Raw genomic sequence first — 22,807 nt, 5'->3', positions numbered from 1 at the left:
ACACCAGGACGTCACTTTTCCTTGGAGGGGAATGGGGACACTCGGAAGGGGACACTCGGATGGGGACACTCGGAAGGGGACACTCGGATGGGGACACTCGGATGGGGACACTCGGATGGGGACACTCGGATGGGGACACTCGGATGGGGACACTCGGATGGGGACACTCGGAAGGGGACACTCGGAAGGGGACACTCGGATGGGGACACTCGGATGGGGACACTCGGATGGGGACACTCGGAAGGGGACACTCGGAAGGGGACACTCGGAAGGGGACACTCCGATGGGGACACTCCGAAGGGGACACTCGGAAGGGGACACTCGGAAGGGGACACTCGGAAGGGGACACTCCGATGGGGACACTCCGATGGGGACACTCCGATGGGGACACTCCGATGGGGACACTCCGATGGGGACACTCCGATGGGGACACTCCGATGGGGACACTCCGATGGGGACACTCCGAAGGGGACACTCCAGAGGGGACTCCAGAGGGGACTCCAGAGGGGAACAAATTTGAGACAGTACAGCTCACGTTACCCTCAAGCGAACGTGCTATCCCTCAGCTTATAATACTGCCTTCAATGAAGGTCTCAGACATCTCGGATTGCTAGCTCAGCTTATCCCTGCATCCTCCAAGACGTGACGGGATCGGGAGCATGAAAGCTCCACACAAGTAGGCTCGAGTGATGTCTGGAAACTATCCCTGCCGGACAAAGTTTCACCAGAATGTTTTCTTGCCAGTTCGAGTGGCTCGAACACAAAGAGACGGAGCAACAGAAATACTTGAAATAGACCATTGCACCATATCCTGATTATCATCAGGCAGGGGGCATAAATGTTAGTATTACAAATCTTCACGAAAAGGTTTTTGAACAATTTTGAAATTTGTTGTAAATTTAAAAGATAGTTACCAAAAGTCTGGAAAATTTATTCAGTCGCTTTCACCACCCAAGGTGGACGGACAGAGGTTATATTTTCAAACTTCTTTGTTAATTGGCAAAATACATTTCGCCAAGTATGTTGTTCGGTTCGGTTTGTTTCTTGGCAAAAACAAAAAACTTTTTTTTGCAAGTATGTTGCTCGTGTGTGTGTGTGTGTGTGTGTGTGTGTGTGTGTGTGTGTGTGTGTGTGTGTGTGTGTGTGTGTGTGTGTGCGCACTCACTTACACTTGCCTACAGGTCACAATTTTAAACCCATCTTCACAAAACGTCACCAAATGGTAGAGTTCGTGGTCTGACAAAATCCTATATATTTGAGGTCAAAAGGTCAAAAGGTCAACATAGGCCAACGGTCAACCACTTTTTTCCAAATAACTAAAATCCTCCATTTTCATCCGATTCACTTAAAATTTGAATGGGATTTACACATCACCTAACTGAATTCAACCACCAACTATTTTTGAGATCAAAATTGGCCAAAAGGTCAACATAGGCCAAAGGTCAACCACTTCTTTTAAAATCTCTAAAATCCTCAATTTTCATCCAATTGACTTGAAATTTAAATAGGCATTTCATTTCAGCTCACTGAATTCAACCACAAACTATTTTTGAGATCAAAATTGGCCAAAAGGTCAACATAGGCCAAATTTCTAAAATTTTCAATTTTCATCCGATTAACTTAAAATTTAAAGACGATTTGCACATCAGGTAACTGAATTCAACCACTAATTATTTTTTAGGTCAAAAGGATGCTCTACTGAACGCCATGCTACTTTGTTCTGTTTTGCCAAGTGTCACTCCACAAGTGAGTTTTCATCTGTCTGTCTGCTCGACTGTAATCGCCTGCAGGTCACAATTTTAAACCGATCTTTATGAAACTTCACCAAATGGTAGAGTTGGTCATAAGGAAGAAGCCTTTTTAGTTTGAGGTCAACAGGTCAACATAGGCCAAAGGTCAACAACTTTGTCAAAATTTTTTAATCTTCAATTTTCATCCGATTGACCCGCAATTTGAAGAGAATTTGCCTAACCAGGTCACTGAATTCAACCACCAATTATTTTTAAGGTCAAATTTGTTTTCGCGATTTCGCAAGGGGACCTATTGTGCTTTGCACAACATTTTTCTAGTTTGTTTGTCTGCTCACCTGCAGCCCAAACCACTCGGCCGATCGTTCTGAAGCTTTCGCAGATTGTAGGCACAGTCCCGACTTCGCAAAGTTTCATAAAAATCGGTCGACACGTCACGAGTTATGACGTGATGTTGCAAAAACGTAAAACACGTTTCGGGAGATAACTCTGGAACTTGGTGGACAAGTTGGGTGTGTGACCAGGACGAATTGGTTAAATTTTGGTTCAGGTCCGAATCCTGATCCAGCGTATCAGTGGGATACAAAAAGTAAACTGTTCAGCTTGGCGGAGGTTTTCCATTCTCGACGTACAATTGATGAACATCGCTGATGGTTGTGCAAATTTAAATTTGTTTACAGCAACACACGAGCTTGCACAATACAGTCAACATAATCTTTTCTGCCGACAGAAGTTTAACACAAACAATGACAACAAAAACGACAGGGAGGACTCACCTTTGCATTGAAATTGCGATCCAAAAGCACGTTTTGCAAACTCAGTTCTTTGTGGTACACGTTTTTCTCACACAGGAAGTTCATTCCAGATATGATGTCCAAGATAATGCGCACTTTCAATGGCCAGGGAACCGTACACTGAAAAATGTCAATAAAGTCAAAAAAGAAGAAAAAAACAACAATCAGAAGTCCATGGCACATCTACTATATATTGTGAACTACAATCATAAGTACCGGCACATCGACTATATATTGTGAACTACAATCATAAGTACTTGGCACATCGACTATATATTGTGAACTACAATCATAAGTACCGGCACATCGACTATATATTGTGAACTACAATCACAAGTACATGGCACATCTACTATATATTGTGAACTACAATCATAAGTACATGGCACATCTACTATATATTGTGAACTACAATCGTAAGTACATGGCACATCGACTATATATTGTGAACGACAATCATAAGTACATGGCACATCTACTATATATTGTGAACGACAATCATAAGTACATGGCACATCTACTATATATTGTGAACTACAATCGTAAGTACATGGCACATCGACTATATATTGTGAACTACAATCGTAAGTACATGGCACATCGACTATATATTGTGAACGACAATCATAAGTACATGGCACATCTACTATATATTGTGAACTACAATCGTAAGTACATGGCACATCGACTATATATTGTGAACGACAATCATAAGTACATGGCACATCTACTATATATTGTGAACGACAATCATATGTACCGGCACATCGACTATATATTGTGAACTACAATCATAAGTGCATGGCACATCTACTATATATTGTGAACTACAATCATAAGTACCGCCACATCTACTATATATTGTGAACTACAATCACAAGTACATGGCACATCTACTATATATTGTGAACTACAATCATAAGTACATGGCACATCTACTATATATTGTGAACTACAATCATAAGTACATGGCACATCTACTATATATTGTGAACTACAATCATAAGTACATAGCACATCTACTATATATTGTGAACTACAATCATAAGTACTGGCACATCGACTATATATTGTGAACTACAATCATAAGTACATGGCACATCTACTATATATTGTGAACTACAATCATATGTACCGGCACATCTACTATATATTGTGAACTACAATCATAAGTACTGGCACATCGACTATATATTGTGAACTACAATCATAAGTACATGGCACATCGACTATATATTGTGAACTACAATCATATGTACCGGCACATCTACTATATATTGTCAACGACAATCATATGTACCGGCATATCGACTATACATTGTGAACTACAATCATAAGTGCATGGCACATCTACTATATATTGTGAACGACAATCATAAGTACATGGCACATCTACTATATATTGTGAACTACAATCATAAGTACATGGCACATCTACTATATATTGTGAACTACAATCATAAGTACTGGCACATCGACTATATATTGTGAACTACAATCACAAGTACATGGCACATCTACTATATATTGTGAACTACAATCATAAGTACATGGCACATCTACTATATATTGTGAACTACAATCATAAGTACATGGCACATCTACTATATATTGTGAACTACAATCATAAGTACTGGCACATCGACTATATATTGTGAACTACAATCATAAGTACATGGCACATCTACTATATATTGTCAACGACAATCATATGTACCGGCATATCGACTATACATTGTGAACTACAATCATAAGTGCATGGCACATCTACTATATATTGTGAACTACAATCATAAGTACCGCCACATCTACTATATATTGTGAACTACAATCATAAGTACATGGCACATCTACTATATATTGTGAACTACAATCATAAGTACATGGCACATCTACTATATATTGTGAACTACAATCATAAGTACTGGCACATCGACTATATATTGTGAACTACAATCATAAGTACTGGCACATCGACTATATATTGTGAACTACAATCACAAGTACATGGCACATCTACTATATATTGTGAACGACAATCATAAGTACATGGCACATCTACTATATATTGTGAACTACAATCATAAGTCCCGGCACATCTACTATATATTGTGAACTACAATCATAAGTCCCGGCACATCTACTATATATTGTGAACTACAATCATAAGTACATGGCACATCTACTATATATTGTGAACGACAATCATAAGTACATGGCACATCTACTATATATTGTGAACTACAATCATAAGTCCCGGCACATCTATTATATATTGTGAACTACAATCATAAGTCCCGGCACATCTATTATATATTGTGAACTACAATCATAAGTCCCGGCACATCTATTATATATTGTGTATTTATCTCTCTTTTTCTGGTTTCAGTCTGTGAATATGCTTTCGTGATGTATGCGCATTAATCGGTAAATCTTCGACTTCTTTAAATGCCCCAATCATTCTCAACTTCTTGTGGGGTCAGGTAAGGATATTCGACTGAAGGTGCCAGGAATTTGGAACTTGTTCAGGGTGCTGGGTACAACTCACCCACTATTTTCAAAATGCCCCGTCAAGACCACAAAAAAGATCTTTAACGTCTATGAGCTATTGATGGCAGACAAGACACCCAGCATACCATCCATCCAAGGGATGGCACAGTTTGTATTTTCTATGTCTATGTTAGGCCATATACATACTATGTGTGCATGAACGGAGGGATTGTCGAGTTAGAGCCGTGTCTTACCCAGTGCCATGGCCTCTTACCCCATACTAAGCCCCCATTTGATATATTTTTATGCCTCCGCCGACGAAGTCGCCGGATGCATTATGCTTTCAGGTTGTCCGTCCGGCTGTCCATCCATCCGGCTGTCCATCCGTCCGTGATAGGTTTTCGTTATCGCGATAACTTAAGAACGGCTGAAGGGATCTTAGTCAAACTTGGTACAGGTATGTATAATGAGGTAAAGATCAACTGATTCGATTTTGGGGTCATGAGATCAAAGGCAAAAGGTCAGAGGTCATGTTGGGTAATACTCCTGTTACCTCAATAACTTGTGAACCAGTGATGGGATTTTGAACAAACTTGGTATGGGTATATGATATATTTGATGTAAAGATGAACTGATTGGATTATGGCATCAAGAGGTCAAAGGTTAGAGGTCATGTTAAGTAAGAATTATGTTGCCGTGCCAACTTGTGAACCAGTGATGGGATTTTGAACAAACTTGGTAGAAGTATATATTATCATGCAAAGATGAACTGATTATATTTTGGCATCAAAGGTGAGGATTGAGGTGACTTTGTGATTTTGGTGTGGTCAGTGGTAATTTCAGGTAAAAATGTGATACTTGACACCAGCTGAATGGATTAAAATCAAACTTGGTACAAATATGTATAATTATGTAATAATGTGGGCAGAGGCATATCAGTCGATGTCGTGATGTCGAAGATTGTTGATCTAGTTCTCTTATTTTTTTTGGAGAAAGAGAGGCTAATGGAAGATGAAACACAAAAGGATGTAAAGTTTACTTATGGACAATGAGAATGTGAAGAATACTTGGTTCTGGATGCACAAACAACTAAGGCATATAAAAGACAATAAGAAATTACTAGGCGTGCCTACCTGTCGCTTTGTTGACAGATTTAATGAAAAGATACCACGGTGTACTTCACAAACATATTCCATGTCCATCTGAGAGACTCAATGAGAATATAGATTGAAGTGAAACATGTGAAAAAGGATATTTCGTAACACATGGTTGCTGTTGTTGCTGCTGCTGCTGCCGTGGTTGTTGTTTTTGTGATCCTTCCATGTACTTTTACTTTCCAGTATTTACCCCACGTGCATGTGCAAGGTGGGGTCAAGCAATAGGTTAACTTTGTCTGTCGTCCTGTCTGTTTACAGAAGTTAGTCTATGATCGAGGAACAACTTTATTACAATTGCATTTTCTATTTGGTGGACCATGAATCGGACCACGGACCTGCAGTTTAGCCGTATCTTGGCTTTGAATTTGCCAAATATTGTCTGGAATCTCGTCTCGAGCACACATGTGCAGAGAGGAATAAGGTATTTTGATTTTTTATTCTATCCACTAGTCAAACGAAATTGAAGATTATACCGAACAGGAAACTTACTGTTTTTAGGGAAGTCTAGAAGAACACAAACAGGCATGGATAACTTATGTAATGTATTAAATAATGTGGTGTAAAAGATGGTGCCTCATCGACAGTAAACTTCAGCCAAAATTGTTTGTTTTGTTTTCTACGGTATTTAAAACTTTATTTTATTTCAAACAAATTATGTACTTAAACAGTGTAGAACACAAATCACCTTCTTGGCACTTCCAGAAACCTCCAGTTTTGCAGTAATTGGACAAAATATTACAGTTTATCAGTAGTTGGCCGAGTAGCTGCACACAAGTCTAAGATCACCATGCGCAATGCCAAGCGTCGGCTGGAGTGGTGTAAAGCTCGCCGCCATTGGACTCTGGAGCAGTCGAAACGCGTTCTCTTGAGTGATGAATCACGCTTCACCATCTGGCAGTCCGACGGACAAATCTGGATTTGGCGGATGGTAGGAGAACGCTACCTGCCCGAATGCATAGTGCCAACTGTAAAGTTTGGTGGACGAGGAATAATGGTCTGGAACTGTTTTTCATGTTTCGGGCTCGCCCCTTAGTTCCAATGAAGAGAAATCTTAACGCTGCAGCATACAATGACATTCTAGACGATTGTGCGCTTCCAACTTTGTGGCAACAATTTGGGGAAGGCCCTTTCCTGTTTCAGCATGACAATGCCCCCGTGCACAAAGCGAGGTCCATACAGAAAGGGTTGTTAGGCCTGCACAGAGCCCTGACCTCAACCCCACCGAACACCTTTGGGATGAATTGGTACGCTGACTGCGAGCCAGGCCCAATATCAGTGCCCGACCTCACTAATGCTCTTGTGGCTGAATGGAAGCAAATCTCCGCAGCAATGTTCCGACATCTAGTGGAAAGCCTTCCCAGAAGAGTGGAGGCTGTTATAGCAGCAAAGGGGGGACCAACTCCATATTAATGCCCATGATTTTGGAATGAGATGTTCGATATTCGGGTGTCCGCATACTTTTGGTCATGTAGTGTATAATGGAAAAGCAATTACATCCAAATCAGAATCATCACAATGTCAGATCATCATTTTACCTTTTCGTTGAATATATGCAGGTGAATGTGCCGTTGATCACGTTTCTTAGTTAAGTATGATGAATAGCCGGAAGAAGAAGCAGCCTTACTAGAAACTTCAACCACTTCTGGAATTGTTTGATTGTTTGTGTTCAGATGTCTGGCAATTGTTTTGTATTTATTTATGGGAATGTGTGCTTGTATATAACTGTCATTAATCAAAAAGGCTCAGGCACTATAGAGCGATTTTTTTTTAATCCCCCAAAAAAACGAAGTTTTTTTCAGTTTTTAATTTATTTGTATTTTTTATTTTGTCTAAAACACTCCCCGGCACTTACTGACAACCCCCTGAAAGTTTCTGTTCACCCATCTCTGAGAAAAATGGCGACACAGACAGACAAGCATCTCTCTTATATAGTAGACGCAATGAATTCTGAAGCAGGAACTAAAAATGTACCCGTCCGTATTGCATACAAGTGAAGCAAAAACTAACAGAAAATGATAAACACCTTCGTGTGACGATGTGTGAATGGTTTGATGAAAAAAATGTCGGGATCCAAATATTCTGAGTAATGTGTGGTCATCTGATGCTCACTTTTTTTGAAGTGGTCATGTTTACGCCACAAACAACGTGTTTTGGGGGTCTAGTTCTCCTGATGAATTTCCTGAAAGGCCGTTTCACAGCCAGAAATGCATTGCAAGGGTTACCTGCCACAAGCAAATCTGGCATCATTGAGCCTTTCTGGTTTCAAGATGAAGGGAAATCGATAACCGTAACAACTGAACGGTACTTGAAAGTTATCCAGAAGTTCTGGGTTGTATTTGTGAGGAAGCGCCACATCGACAGGGAAGCGCAATGGTTTCAGCAAGATGGGGCCACGCCTCACACTTTCGACAGATCATCGATACAGTGGCTACAACAGAAATCAGTGATCGAAACCTCTCTAGAAGAATACATGTTGAATGGGTGCCGCATTCTCTGGACCTCAACCCACCTGACTTCTATATTTTGGGTTACCTGGAGGATAGAGTATACCAGGGGATACCTCAGCCGAATGACAACCTCAAAAATGCAGTGGCCACCAACATCAAAGCTATTCCTGTTTTAGGGATACAGACGAGTGAGACAACTTCCTGTAACACTCTGTATATGTATGTGATAAGATTAGATTAGAATAACGGCCTGGACTGATTATGCCTGTGTTAGGGTTAGGGTTAGGGTTAGGGTTAGGATTAGGATTAGGGTTAGGGTTAGTGTTTGGTTGTTTGTTAGAACGATGTGGACCGGTCCACCCTTTGAGGACCCTCGATATTGGACTGTAACCTATTTGATGTCCGCACACAATGAAGTTGTAAAACGTTTCCTATCAGAGTGAAGTTACCTTCGTTAGCATGTTCTTAAGGCCACCATACTCCGCAAACTCCATGACCAGGGAGTATTCAACATCATCCAAAGAATAAGAATTTTGGGATGCCGGAGCCATCATCACCCCAAAAGCAGCAAGCACATTGGGATGCTGGAGCCGAAACATAGCACGATCTTCTTCTTTCAGAGCTTCATTTTTGCTTTGGAGATAAGAGAAAGATGTAATAAATGATAAACTGAAAACGTTTAATAACATCATTGATTCTACATCAACAATTTACATATCTTATAATTACAGTATAATAACTAGTGTGCATATGTATGGCTTTTAATGATGCATTATAAACAGGCAAATTGAAATGGGGAACAAAAACAACAAGGGAGGGGAAATGGGAAGTGAAGGAACCAGGTTCATCTATATTCTAATAGGCGAAGATGATTCTGTCTGTCTGTCTGTCTGTCTGTCTGTGGGTGTGGCTTACTCCGTTTACAGAGTAGCTCCACCCATTCTTGGAGAGGCTTCATGTAAACAAATATCCACCATTTTATTAACTCGAATAGCTTTGAAGCCTGTTTAGTTAGGCCCGTGCTGTCTTTCTCTCTCACACAGGTTTATTTCAACTCTAATTCGATATATCATTTCATTTTTAACAGTCGCTAACAAAGTGTTAGACTCGGTTGAAAAAAAACGGGAAGAGAATCCCATGAAAGTTTCCGTTTATAGAACGAAATGATTTCTCAAAGGCCTGTAAAATAAAGCCCAATCATTAAGTCACCCTCACGATTTTATCTCGAATTCACCATCTGATTTAATTTTTATCGATGGTTTTTGACTCGGTGTCAAATAATTGAGAACATTCACGCACACACGGGAAAATGCAGTAGATATATTTTTTAAAATCGCGCCATGATGATACACAAAAATACTAACAGTATTTCGGGAAAAATACATTTTTTCGCTTTGTACGAACGTACGAATTTGTACAAATACATACGAAAAATATTTCAGGATACACCTAAAATAACAGTCGGGGAAAATGTCGACATATATTTAAAATTCGCTTTTTCTTTTCCGTTAAGATATATTACTTTTACTTTTGAGGACAGTCGTCACAAAAACGACATACATTTCTTCATTCTTATTTCATTCAACATTATTATCCGGAGGTAAAAACTAAAAAATGTTTCAGGAAATTACCGAGAGATATTACTTCGTTTTTTTTTTATTAGTTATGTGCGCATACACTTTAAATAGGTTTATTTGAAATCTTTAATTTTCACAATGTAATTTACTTGCCATTTGATGATTACGAGACACATCCTCTTGAGGATCGTGACAATTCATGGGTTGCGTGGAAACTTCAATTTCCAAAATGAATGAGACGGGAGAGGAGCGAGGAGCGAGGCGTTGGAGAGTGAGGGGCGAGGAGTTGGAGAGTGAGGAGCAAGGGGTTGGAGAGGAGCGAGAAATTGGAGAGGAGCAAGGGGTTGGAGAGCGAGGAGCGAGGGGTTGGAGAGCGAGGAGCGAGGGGTGGGAGAGCGAGATGCGAGGGGTTGGAGAGTGAGGAGTGAGGAGTTGGAGAGTGAGGGGCGAGGGGTTGGAGAGTGAGGAGCTAGGGGTAGGAGAGGAGCGAGAAATTGGAGAGGAGTGAGGGGTTCGAGAGTGAACAGCGAGGGGTTGGAGAGCGAGGAATTGGAGGATGATGAGAGTGAGGAGCTAGGGGTTGGAGAGTGAGGAGCTAGGGGTTGGAGAGTGAGGAGCTAGGGGTTGGAGAGTGAGGAGCTAGGGGTTGGAGAGTGAGGAGCCAGGGGTTGGAGAGTGAGGAGCCAGGGGTTGGAGAGTGAGGAGCCAGGGGTTGGAGAGTGAGGAGCCAGGGGTTTGAGAGTGAGGAGCCAGGGGTTGGAGAGGAGTGAGAAATTGGAGAGGAGTGAGGGGTTGGAGAGTGAGGAGCAAGGGGTTGGAGAGTGAGGAGCGAGGGGTTGGAGAGCGAGGAGCGAGGGGTTGGAGAGTGGGGAGCGAGGGGTTGGAGAGTGAGGAGCGAGTTGGAGGATGAGGAGCTCGGGGTTGGAGAGTGAGGGGCGAGGGTTTGTAGAGTGAGGGGCGAGGGTTTGGAGAGTGAGGGGCGGGGAGTTGGAGAGTGAGGAGCGAGGAGTTGGAGAGTGAAGAGTGAAGCGTTGGAGAGTGAGGGGCGAGGATTTGGAGAGTGAGGGGCGGGGAGTTGGAGAGTGAGGAGCGAGGAGTTGGAGAGTGAGAAGCAAGGAGTTTGAGAGTGAGGAGCGAGGGGTTGGAGAGTGAGGAGTGAGGGGTTGGAGAGTGAGGAGCGAGGGGTTGGAGAGCGAGGACCGATTGGAGCGAAGAGTGAGGAGCGATTGGAGAGGAGAGTGGGGAGTGATTGGAGAGGAGAGTGGGGAGCGATTGGAGTGGAGAGTGAGGAGCGATTGGAGAGGAGAGTGAGGAGCGATTGGAGAGGAGAGTCAGGAGAGATTGGAGAGGAGAGTGAGGAGCGATTGGAGGGGAGTGTGAGGAATTGGAGAGGAGTGTGAGGGATTGGAGAGAGGTGTGAGGGTTTGGAGAGGAGTGTGAGGAGGTATTGGAGAGGAGTGTGAGGCGGTATTGGAGGGGAGTGTGAGGAGGAGTGGGATTGGAGAAGCGTGAGGGTGGAGAGAGGAGAGTGTCAGGTGGAGAGGAGTGAGGAGTCACATATTATGTGAAATAAATAGTGTTCATTGCACCATTTCTGGATCTGATGAACTGCCAGTAACCATTTTGTAAAATTTAATGTGCATCCTCTAAATCAAGACGTCCAAATGTCACACACGTCCATGCCCGTGGGATTCCCACGGGTGACCCCACTAGTCTTACTAGAATTCACCAAATGTCTGTCTGTTCTCAGGTACCGCAAAAACGGCTGAACCGATCGCAACGAAATTTTGGGTGGGTAATCCTGGGACCCCATGGAGTAAAATAGGCTATATTGTTTTTCCAATTTTTTTTCCAATTTTCCAGTTTTTTCAAACACTTTGGAATAATATTTACCGATATGAACAGTGATGTGGCTTTTATTGAAATTCAACAAATACTGTTTAGATTTTGATGATTTGTGTGTTATATGATTTAATGGATGTTTATATAAATCGTTTAAAATAAAATAAAAAGCTTCAATTTCTGCAATTTGGCCTTTTCATTTGGGCCTCCCAATTGAAGCCACGCCCATAGGCCGGGTACCGTTGCTCGTGAGAATAATTGTGAAGCCAAAACGTTTTCAAATGTTAAATCTGGTAGAGAGATAGATCGAAGTCCTGGTCTTGCTGGTGAAGGCCAGTGTCACTCTGTGTCGGTAGACACAGGTAAAAGTAAGAATGATGGATGACATGGATGACAACAGGATATTGTTTGAGGTATGCTAACCGCAGGGGAAAAAGAGAAGCTGATGTTTTGGACGTTAGCCCTTCATCGGAGCAAAAGAGGAATTGATGCAGGGAAATCTGCATCGCAAAGTGATCAACGGGTGAACATCAGGTCGTTCATTTATCCTACTTGAAATCATGTGGACGTTAAAGATCTATCGCATCCTTCACAATGAAAGGGCCCTTGAACAGGTAGTCTTCACCAATAACCAAATTCAAGATTTTATGAAAGAAAACATTTGGCAAAACAAACTCGTCTCGTTAATCTTATTGGTTCGATATCGCTTTGGTGGCCCATTGAAATTTAATGATAAGCCTTCAATGGAATATCAAATCAGAATATTGCAAAACAAGTGATGCACGTGAAATACCTGTTGAGTGGACAAAATGTCCGATTTTAGGCCGAATCATACCAAAATGCACAATTTGTTGTCTGTCTGATGATTTTTAAACGTGATACATTCCGTCATTACTTATCCAATGTCAAACAAACTTGACAGGAGGACTAAGAGTCACACGATGGAGGTTGTAGCGAATTCATTTCCCCCCTTCCCCAAGGGGTTTATTGCCTTGGGTGAAATCCCTGTTAAGGTGTACTGTATATCCGTGTTAAGATAGCTTGTCATCTGGCGTATCGTTGGGCAAGCCTACCAGAAGTAAAAAATAGTATAAACCATAAACACGAATGATTATCTTTTTTAACAGTCGCTGCTGACGTTTAACACTAAACAGAAAGAAATTTGGAGGAATCTCGACATTCTTTAGGCATTATCTGCTTATCGCATCCATCACAGAATAATGCACGAGACCCTATAGATCTACTGTAATCAATATACCCCAGAGAAGATAATAACATGACCCTTCCTGCCACTCCCATAGGGAGTGTGTGAACTAGTTATTAAAAGAAGCCAAATAACAATATTTGTTTCACAACTATGTACATCTCATGTATATGCATCACATGAATGATGTGCACATTAGGATACATCAAAGTAACTTTTACATGATTTATAAGCACGTTAGGTGACAATATGTAAATCAACACAGTGTATGTAAATTAATCATGACATTAATCATCATGAAAATCAATCATGAAAGTAACTTTTACATGACATTGACCGGTGTGTACCCTGGTTTAGAATAGGTACACCGTATCCATGTGTGTCGTAAGAGGCGACTAAAAGGGTTGGCGTCAGGAAGGGCATCCGGCCATAAAACATTGCCTCAAAAAGAGAACCATGACAATTACAACTACATATGGGCAGGGTACAGCCCGAAGTACCCCGTGGGGGACCCCACTCCCTCTCGTCAAAACTCAAGGTGGGGAACCCGATCGAAGCAAGGGTGGAAATCACTCTATTTTTGACGACGAAACGTCTGATGCCCGACGTGGAGATCGGTTTCTGAGGTTGGGACGTGGAATGTAGGGACAATGACAGGGAGATCAGGAGAAGTGGTGGAAGTATTGGTCAGAAGAAGAGTGGACATATGTTGCGTGCAAGAGACGAGATGGAAGGGAAGTGGTGTGAGAATGGTGAAGGGTAGGCAGGGACAGAAATACAAGTTTGTGTGGCAAGGGTGCCCGGAGGGCGTGAATGGTGTTGGTGTCCTGTTTTCTGAGGAGTTTGTAGACAGTGTGGTGAGTGTGACGAGAGTGAGTGAAAGGTTGATGGTGAAAATGATGATTGGAAAGCTCTTGGTGAACATCATCTCGGGATATGCTCTGCAGGTTGGTCGGAGCGATGAAGAGAAGGACAAGTTCTGGTGTGCGATAGAGAAGCTGATGGAAAACGTGAAAGATGAGGAAGTTGTTGTGGTGGGAGGAGACCTAAATGGACATGTGGGAAGGAGTATGGACGGTTTTGAGGGAGTTCATGGGGGTTACGGATATGGTGTGAGGAATGGAGAAGGTGAAAGGATTTTGGAGTTTGATGATGGAGCTGATTTGTTGATTTGTAATACTCAGTTCCAGAAAGAGGATAATAAGCTTGTGACATATACGTCAGGTGGGTCGACGACAACTAGTCAGGTTCACGATGTTTTTTCGTTCAAAATGTTTGGAGATTAGCAAAACTATACATTTTTGGAATATTCAGAGCATGAGGAATCCAAAAATTAATGTTGGCATTTGCGTCGACACCCCTGCGAAAATGACACTCAGGACTGTGATGAAGATCTGTAAAAGCATATTCCTGAACGGTATAGACCTAGTAGATCCTGTGTATAGGACTGATAGTTCAATCTGATACGAACAAGGCTGCTTTCTTGCTTTATAAACCCATACCTATAACTTCAAAGGACTTGCAATATCACAAATATAGAAAGATTCTGTAGAATGCTCCACCCCCATCCTCTTAGAATGCTCCGACCCCATCCTCTTAGAATGCTCCGACCCCATCCTCTTAGAATGCTCCGACCCCATCCTCTTAGAATGCTCCGCCCCCATCCTCTTAGAATGCTCCGCCCCCATCCTCTTAGAATGCTCCGCCCCCATCCTCTTAGAATGCTCCGCCCCCATCCTCTTAGAATGCTCCGCCCCCATCCTCTTAGAATGCTCCGCCCCCATCCTCTTAGAATGCTCCGCCCCCATCCTCTTAGAATGCTCCGCCCCCATCCTCTTAGAATGCTCCGCCCCCATCCTCTTAGAATGCTCCGCCCCCATCCTCTTAGAATGCTCCGCCCCCATCCTCTGAGAATGCTCCGCCCCCATCCTCTTAGAATGCTCCGCCCCCATCCTCTTAAAATGCTCCGCCCCCATCCTCTTAGAATGCTCCGCCCCCATCCTCTTAGAATGCTCCGCCCCCATCCTCTTAGAATGCTCCGCCCCCATCCTCTTAGAATGCTCCGCCCCCATCCTCTTAGAATGCTCCGCCCCCATCCTCTTAGAATGCTCCGCCCCCATCCTCTTAGAATGCTCCGCCCCCATCCTCTTAGAATGCTCCGCCCCCATCCTCTTAGAATGCTCCGCCCCCATCCTCTTAGCATGCTCCGCCCGCATCCTCTTAGAATGCTCCGCCCCCATCCTCTTAGAATGCTCCGCCCCCATCCTCTTAGAATGCTCCGCCCCCATCCTCTTAGAATGCTCCGCCCCCATCCTCTTAGAATGCTCCGCCCCCATCCTCTTAGAATGCTTCGCCCCCATCCTCTTAGAATGCTCCGCCCCCATCCTCTTAGAATGCTCCGCCCCCATCCTCTTAGAATGCTCTGCCCCCATCCTCTTAGAATGCTCCGCCCCCACCCTCTTAGAATGCTCCGCCCCCACCCTCTTAGAATGCTCCGCCCCCACCCTCTTTGAAAGCTCCGCCCCATCCTCTTTGAAAGCTCCCACCCCATCCTCTTATAAAGTTCCGCCCCCAACCCTCTGAAAGCTCTGCCCCATCCTCTTAGAAAGCTCCGCCCCCATCCTCTTATAAAGCTCCGCCCCCACCCTCTTAGAAAGCTCCGCCCCCATCCCCCCCCCCCCCCCCAAATGGTGTCAATGCCCCTCCTTTAGGCAGGGATCATTGCTTAAACCACTTGCATTATTCCAGATAAAGAGGTGAAAATTGCAAGTGGTCGCCCCACCATCACGGGAAGAGGGGGAAGTGCTATTTTGTGCCAAGGACCTGCCCCTTCGTACCCTGAGCATGTTTGCAAAATTTGATGGAGATCGGCCAAGCCGTTTCCGATTATAATAGGTTCAGGCATACATATATGCGTACATACGTAAACATGAAGTGAAACACGCGACAAGAGGATCTTTTATAGCGTGTAGTTATTGTTGTTGCTGCTGTCGTTGCTGTGTTGTTGTGTTGTTGTGTTGTTGTTACGCCATGCACGTGAAGTGAAAAGTGGGGTTAAGGAATTGGTTTACTTCTGTCTGCCCATGATTGAGGAACAACTTTGTTTCAATTGAATGTTTATTTGAACACGAATCGGCGAATCTTGGCACATGGCCAGTCCAAACCGACCAGGACATGGCCAGTCCAAACCGACCAGGACATGGCCAGTCCAAACCGACCAGGACATGGCCAGTCCTAACCGACCAGGACATGGCCAGTCCAAACCGACCAGGACATGGCCAGTCCAAACCGACCAGGACATGGCCAGTCCAAACCGACCAGGACATGGCCAGTCCAAACCGACCAGGACATGGCCAGTCCAAACCGACCAGGACATGGCCAGTCCAAACCGACCAGGACATGGCCGGTCCAAACCGACCAGGACATGGCCGGTCCAAACCGACCAGGACATGGCCGGTCCAAACCGACCAGGACATGGCCGGTCCAAACCGACCACGACATGGCCGGTCCAAACCGACCAGGACATGGCCGGTCCAAACCGACCAGGACATGGCCGGTCCAAACCGACCAGGACATGGCCGGTCCAAACCGACAAGGACATGGCCAGTCCAAACCGACAAGGACATGGCCAGTCCAAACCGACAAGGACATGGCCAGTCCAAACCGACAAGGACATGGCCAGTCCAAACCGACCAGGACATGGCCGGTCCAAACCGACAAGGACATGGCCAGTTTGGACCGACCAGGACATGGCCGGTCCAAACCGACAAGGACATGGCCAGTCCAAACCGACCAGGACATGGCCAGTCCAAACCGACAAGGACATGGCCAGTCCAAACCGACCAGGACATGGCCGGTCCAAACCGACCAGGACATGGCCAGTCCAAACCGACAAGGACATGGCCAGTCCAAACCGACCAGGACATCGATGCTTGATGTTCAACATTTAAAAGGACAGAGCATGGACATTGGACAATCCCCATAGGTTGCCATCGATGGTGAGGTGGGAAACTCCTTGTGAAATGACCCAGTGAGTGCGGTGAGAAAAGTGGAGCCATTGTTGTGACGTCACTGGTACCCAGAGTACCCCAGGAAGTGACAGAACCTCCCCCAACCTCAGTGACCGTTTGTCTCATCTGTCAGTCCTGTGTTGCGTCTCGTCTGGATGTCCATGTGTTTGTGAGATGTGTGAGTGGCAGCTCCATTACGAACCTTAGATCTTGTATCTTAAAACAAAAAAAGAAGCTTCGGGAATGCAACTAAAATCAAAGGCCAACATGAGCAAGACAAGACGATAAGCACGCTAGAGATCATGGGTAGCAGTATACATGCACCGTACTCAATATATCGAGGGCCAGATCATGTGTGTACATACTCAGATTTAAGTTCTGGGTGGATTCTCTTCAGAACGACTCTTCGGCCATCGTAGAGGGCAAGGTGAACTGGAAAAGGCATTCCATTTCCAAGTTGTCTTTCGATTTTGATATCCTCTTTTTTGATTACAAAATCCTGGAATCCATGGCACGTGTCCATTTCTTCTTCACCTGGTGAGGTATATGCAGAGGGGAGTGGAGAGATAGCCACCAAAACATTGTCAAAAAGGGTAATAGTAAGAGGGTGATTTGGGATAAATATGATAACATGCATGCAAAGTATCTCGACAAACTGCGATCAATTGTCGTACGCGTTTATTCACTCTGCCGATCAAGGCCCGATTCACAGCAGCGCCATCCGAGGTCTGGCGTAGGGATACCACCCGGTCCCGGTGTAGGGATACAACGGTGAATATTTGCACTGCATACATGACATCCTCCCCTTTAAGTCCAAAATTACCACGAGCAATACGTGCTAGATTTCCAGAATTGACATTTCAAAAGCAACATTTCCAAAACATGTGAAAATATGTGTGCAAACGGTTATGAGAATAATGAAAATACGTGAAAATAGAACATGTGTCAACGTGAAAAAAAAACATCTTCAAAGATTCAACCGGTCGGGTGCTTTTCTCTCACGCATTGAGTGTCGCGGTGTACCAGTGGATACAGAGTCCGAGGTGATTCCTTTGGTCTCCACGAAGGGTGTAGCGTTTGCAGAAGTTTTCGGGGCATCCGAGCCGGCTGGAGCGGCCACGACGATCTCCGGCAGTGGCGGGTCGAACTGTTGTCCTGACTGTGACGATGCTACAGGCTCCATCGACTCACAGTGATGGTAGGTTATGTGGTCCTGATGTCGACGAATTTCACGGCCGTCCTGCAGGCGAATCACACAGGACAGTGGACCTGGCTTCTCGATGATGTCCCCCGGTAGCCACGTCGCACCTGCACCAAAATTTCGGGCAAACATTGGATCTCCAATGTTGATACATCGACTGTTGGACGTCTTATCGTGCACCAACTTTTGATTAAGCTGGCTCTGATAAACATTTGATGATATGTCGGGTTTGAGATTGTCAAGTGTCGATCTCAAGTGTCGTTTCATCAATAACTCAGACGGAGCTGCACCGGTTGTTGATTGTGGCGTGATAGGGTATTTGAACAGGAGACGAGACAGCTTTGTTTCCAGGGTTCCCTCCTGAAGTTTCTGCAATCCGGATTTGATGATTCCTACGGATCGTTCGGCCAAGCCATTTGAAGCCTGGTGATGTGGGCTGACAAACTTATGTTTGATGCCGTTCCGACGTGTGAACTTGGCAAACTCGGTACTGGAAAAACACGAACCGTTATCACTCACGATCATCCTGGGCAGACCATGAGTGGCGAAACAGCGTCTGAGTCTTTCGATGACAATGGCTGACGTAGTACCACGCGTCACATAGGCATCAATCCATTTTGTGTGCGCGTCCGTAATTATTAGAATCATGCTGCCGTTAATAGGCCCGGCATAATCGAGATGTAGGCGATGCCACGGTTCGCTGGGCCATTCCCAGGGATGCAGTGGCGCTTTCGCAGGTGTATTCCGGGTGCTCTGGCAGGGGTAACAATGTCGAACATGATGTTCGATATCAGCATTAAGATTCGGCCACCACACATAGTTTCTGGCGAGTGACTTCATCTTCACAATCCCGGGGTGACAGTCATGGATTTCATCCATGACCCTGGAACGCAGATTTTTCGGGATCACGACACGACATCCCCAGAGTAGGCAACCATTTTCCACGCTGAGTTCGTTTTTACGTGCTTTAAAAGCCGCAAAATCTGGGTCACCCTCAGGTAGCAAATGCCATCCAAGCTGTACAGCCTGGACGGTTCTGGACAGAACGGGGTCTCGTCGAGTATGAGTGCGGATCTGGCCGGAATCGACAGCACAATCTTCCAGATGATCCATCAGTGCGATAATGGATCCTGGTGTAGGCGAATCATCAACGGATTCTGGAAGGGGTAACCGACTCATGGCATCTGCATTTGTGATAGACGAACCGGGCTTATAACATATGGTGTAGTCATAAGCAGCGAGAAACAGGGACCAGCGGATGATCCTGGGCGGTAGTGTGTCAGATGTCGCCTTAGTTGGACCAAACAGACTGATCAGCGGCTTGTGATCAGTGCGAATCATGAAATGATGTCCAAGAAGGTACTGGCGAAATTTGCCGACGCCGAAAACGATTCCCAATCCTTCCTTGTCAAGTTGGGAATAGTTTTTCTCTGCCGGGGACAACGTTCTGGATGCAAATGCAACCGGTCTTTCCGTACCGTCAGGCATCACGTGTGATAATACACTCCCCACTCCATACCGACAGGCATCGCATGTCAGCACAAGATCCTTCTCTGGATCAAAATGAACGAGAACATTGGACGATTTGAGCAGATCCTTAGAGGTCTGGAATGCTGATTGTTCAGTAAACCCCCAGCTCCAGGAGACTCCTTTCCTCAAAAGCCGATAAAGGGGGCCCAAAACGTCGGTCACATTCGGGATGTAACGACCATAGAACTGAAGCAAACCGAGGTATGACTTCAATTCGGTCACATCTCGTGGAGCAGGAGCATCCTTGATAGCTCGGACTTTCTCATATGTCGGGTGTAGACCCTCGGCATCAATCGTATGACCCAGGTACGTGACTGATGGCACCATAAACTTGCACTTGTCTCGACGCAAACGTAGGCCGGAGTCCGAAATCTTCTTCAGAACTCTCTCCAGGTTCTGTAGATGTTCCGCGTCCGTACGACCAGTAACCAGAATATCATCCTGGTAACAAACGACGTTGCGTTCGGCGGCAAACAAACTGTCCATGACACGCTGATAAATTCCAGGTGCAGATTTCACTCCAAAACTAAGTCGGTGGTACCTGTACAACCCACGATGCGTGTTGATGGTAAGATACTGTTTCGAATTCTCGTCCAAGCAGAGCTGTAGATAGGCGGATTTGAGATCGAGTTTCGTAAAAATCTTGCCTCCCGTGAGACGAGCATAGAGGTCTTCGATCCTCGGGATTGGATATTTATCCAATGAAGAACACCTGTTCACGGTCATTTTATAATCTCCACATATGCGGATGGACTGGTCCGATTTTATGACCGGAACGATGGGCGCCGCCCATTCGGCATACTGGATTTGCTCGATGATCCCCAGATTTTCAAGATGATCCAGTTCCTTGTCAATCCGCGGGCGGGCGAAACGCAGGGCGAAAGGGACTGGGCGAGCCCTGCAAAATATAAGATTGGCATCCCGGTCAACCCTGAGTTTAGCCGTATGTCCTTTCAAGGTTCCAAGCTCATCCTTGAAGACATCCAGGTACGGATCCAGCACATTTTTGAGTGTGTATGCTGCGGTAGGAGAAATGTTGGCTGCCCGGAGTTGATGAATGCTTTCCCACTTCAGTCGAATTATGCTCAACCAGTTCCTGCCGAGTAAGGAAGGGCCCTTTCCAGGAATGACGATCAGGGGTAGGTGAAACTCACGGTTATCGTAGCCCACCGTGACGTCACATGTACCGCAGGGAACAATCTTCTCACCTGTATAGGTGGAGAGTCCATAGGTAGTAGGTTTCAGATGGGGTCGGTCAGCATCACTCCACAGGTTTGTGAAAACAGCATGGCTGATGAGCGAGACGGCCGCACCAGTGTCGACCTCCATTTGCAATGGTCGATTGTTGACGACAACATTGGCAAGAAGAGGGTCCCGCCTATGGTGAGAATCAATATGAAGCAGGTCATACGATTCTGAGTTGTCGGAAACAGAGCTCACCTGGTCAAGCTCGGGTTCCTCCGAACCGATAAACTGATGAATCTTGTCAGCAGCTTTTCCTTTTCCCGATTTGCGAGTGATGCAAGCTGGAGCAATATGGCCAGTTTTCGAACAGAAATAGCAGGTCGCATCTTTGAACCGACACGTCTCCGGAGGGTGCTTTCCGTTGCACCGAAAACAGTTGTTGTGGGTTTGAGACTGCACTGGCTTCTGACGAGGAGCCTTGTTCCAACGTTTTGGCTGAACATGATCCAACCGATTCACAGCAGGGCTGGTACCAGACGAGCGAGTGGCACCGATGCTTGTGGCGTTGCGTTCAGCACTTTCCATGGAAATGGCGGTGTCTCTGGCATTTTGGCACGTCAGTCTTCTCTCCGCAAGCAGGCGTCTACGAGTGCGGTCATCGGACATGCCAACCACCAGCAAATCACGAAGCATGTCATCGATCGTGTCCCCAAACTCACACAGATGTGACCGTTTTTTGAGGTGTGCAATGAAGTCTGCGATCGACTGACCTTGCTGCTGTCTGCACATGTAAAAATTAAACCGACACAGGATGACTGAAGGAGATGGGTTGCAATGTTCCTTCAAAGCGGCCTTGAGCTCTGCATACGTGAGCTCCTGGATTGTCCGAGGCCGAATCAGGTTTTTAACGAGTGTGAATGTCTCACCTCCGCAAACGGACAGGAAGACGGCCTTCATCTGGCCTTCGGTCGCGATGCCGTTCGCCTCGAAGTAGAAAGACAACCGCTCAGAATACGTGTCAAAATCCCCCTCATGAGGGTCGAATTCATCGATATGGCCGAAAGAAGTCATGGTCTAGATGTTTATCCTCGTCGCCATGTAAAGTATCTCGACAAACTGCGATCAATTGTCGTACGCGTTTATTCACTCTGCCGATCAAGGCCCGATTCACAGCAGCGCCATCCGAGGTCTGGCATAGGGATACCACCCGGTCCCGGTGTAGGGATACAACGGTGAATATTTGCACTGCATACATGACAATGCATTATCTCTGTCAATTCCAACAACATGTCAGAGATAACAACCACACGTCCCTCAGCTTATGGAGTTTACCATGATATCTTAATGCAGCTTATATCAGAACACACAACCATTGATAGCGCACACCAAGTACCACACTTCACAACATGGAATGCTGACAACTATCGGGGACGTCTCTTCACGGTCGTTGTACTCCCAACGCAAGTCGGGGACCAAATCTTCTCCAATCTTCCCTGCTGCCCGGATTCATCAGGGCAGCGCAGTCATGGTAAGAGTGCTGATCGGTCTTCATGGACCAGCCCTTTCCTGTCTCTGTCTCTGTCTCTGTCTCTCTCTCTCTCTCTCTCTCTGTCTGTCTGTCT

The 22,807-nt window shown here is 45.2% G+C and overlaps 1 protein-coding gene across 1 annotated transcript; it reads right to left on the bottom strand.

Annotated features, from left to right (window-relative positions):
* Positions 1 to 1,100: 1,100 nt before the first annotated feature.
* On the bottom strand, positions 1,101 to 18,269 carry LOC137422665 (receptor-interacting serine/threonine-protein kinase 1-like). The gene is made up of 4 exons (XM_078769432.1): positions 17,944 to 18,269; positions 17,635 to 17,803; positions 9,086 to 9,269; positions 1,101 to 2,662 (listed from the first exon to the last, which is right to left on the bottom strand). Exons 2-4 carry the CDS (start codon positions 17,790 to 17,792, stop codon positions 2,483 to 2,485), a joined length of 522 nt encoding a protein of 173 aa, XP_078625558.1. The 5' UTR covers positions 17,793 to 17,803; positions 17,944 to 18,269; the 3' UTR covers positions 1,101 to 2,482.
* Positions 18,270 to 22,807: the final 4,538 nt, after the last annotated feature.

This window comes from Myxine glutinosa, unplaced genomic scaffold (assembly GCF_964187855.1).
Source record: "Myxine glutinosa unplaced genomic scaffold, kmMyxGlut1.1 SCAFFOLD_2512, whole genome shotgun sequence".
NCBI classification, from domain to species: Eukaryota; Metazoa; Chordata; class Myxini; order Myxiniformes; family Myxinidae; genus Myxine; species Myxine glutinosa.
The sequence above is the reverse complement of the archived record's forward strand: the minus strand, read 5'-3'. Positions and strand labels throughout refer to the sequence as shown.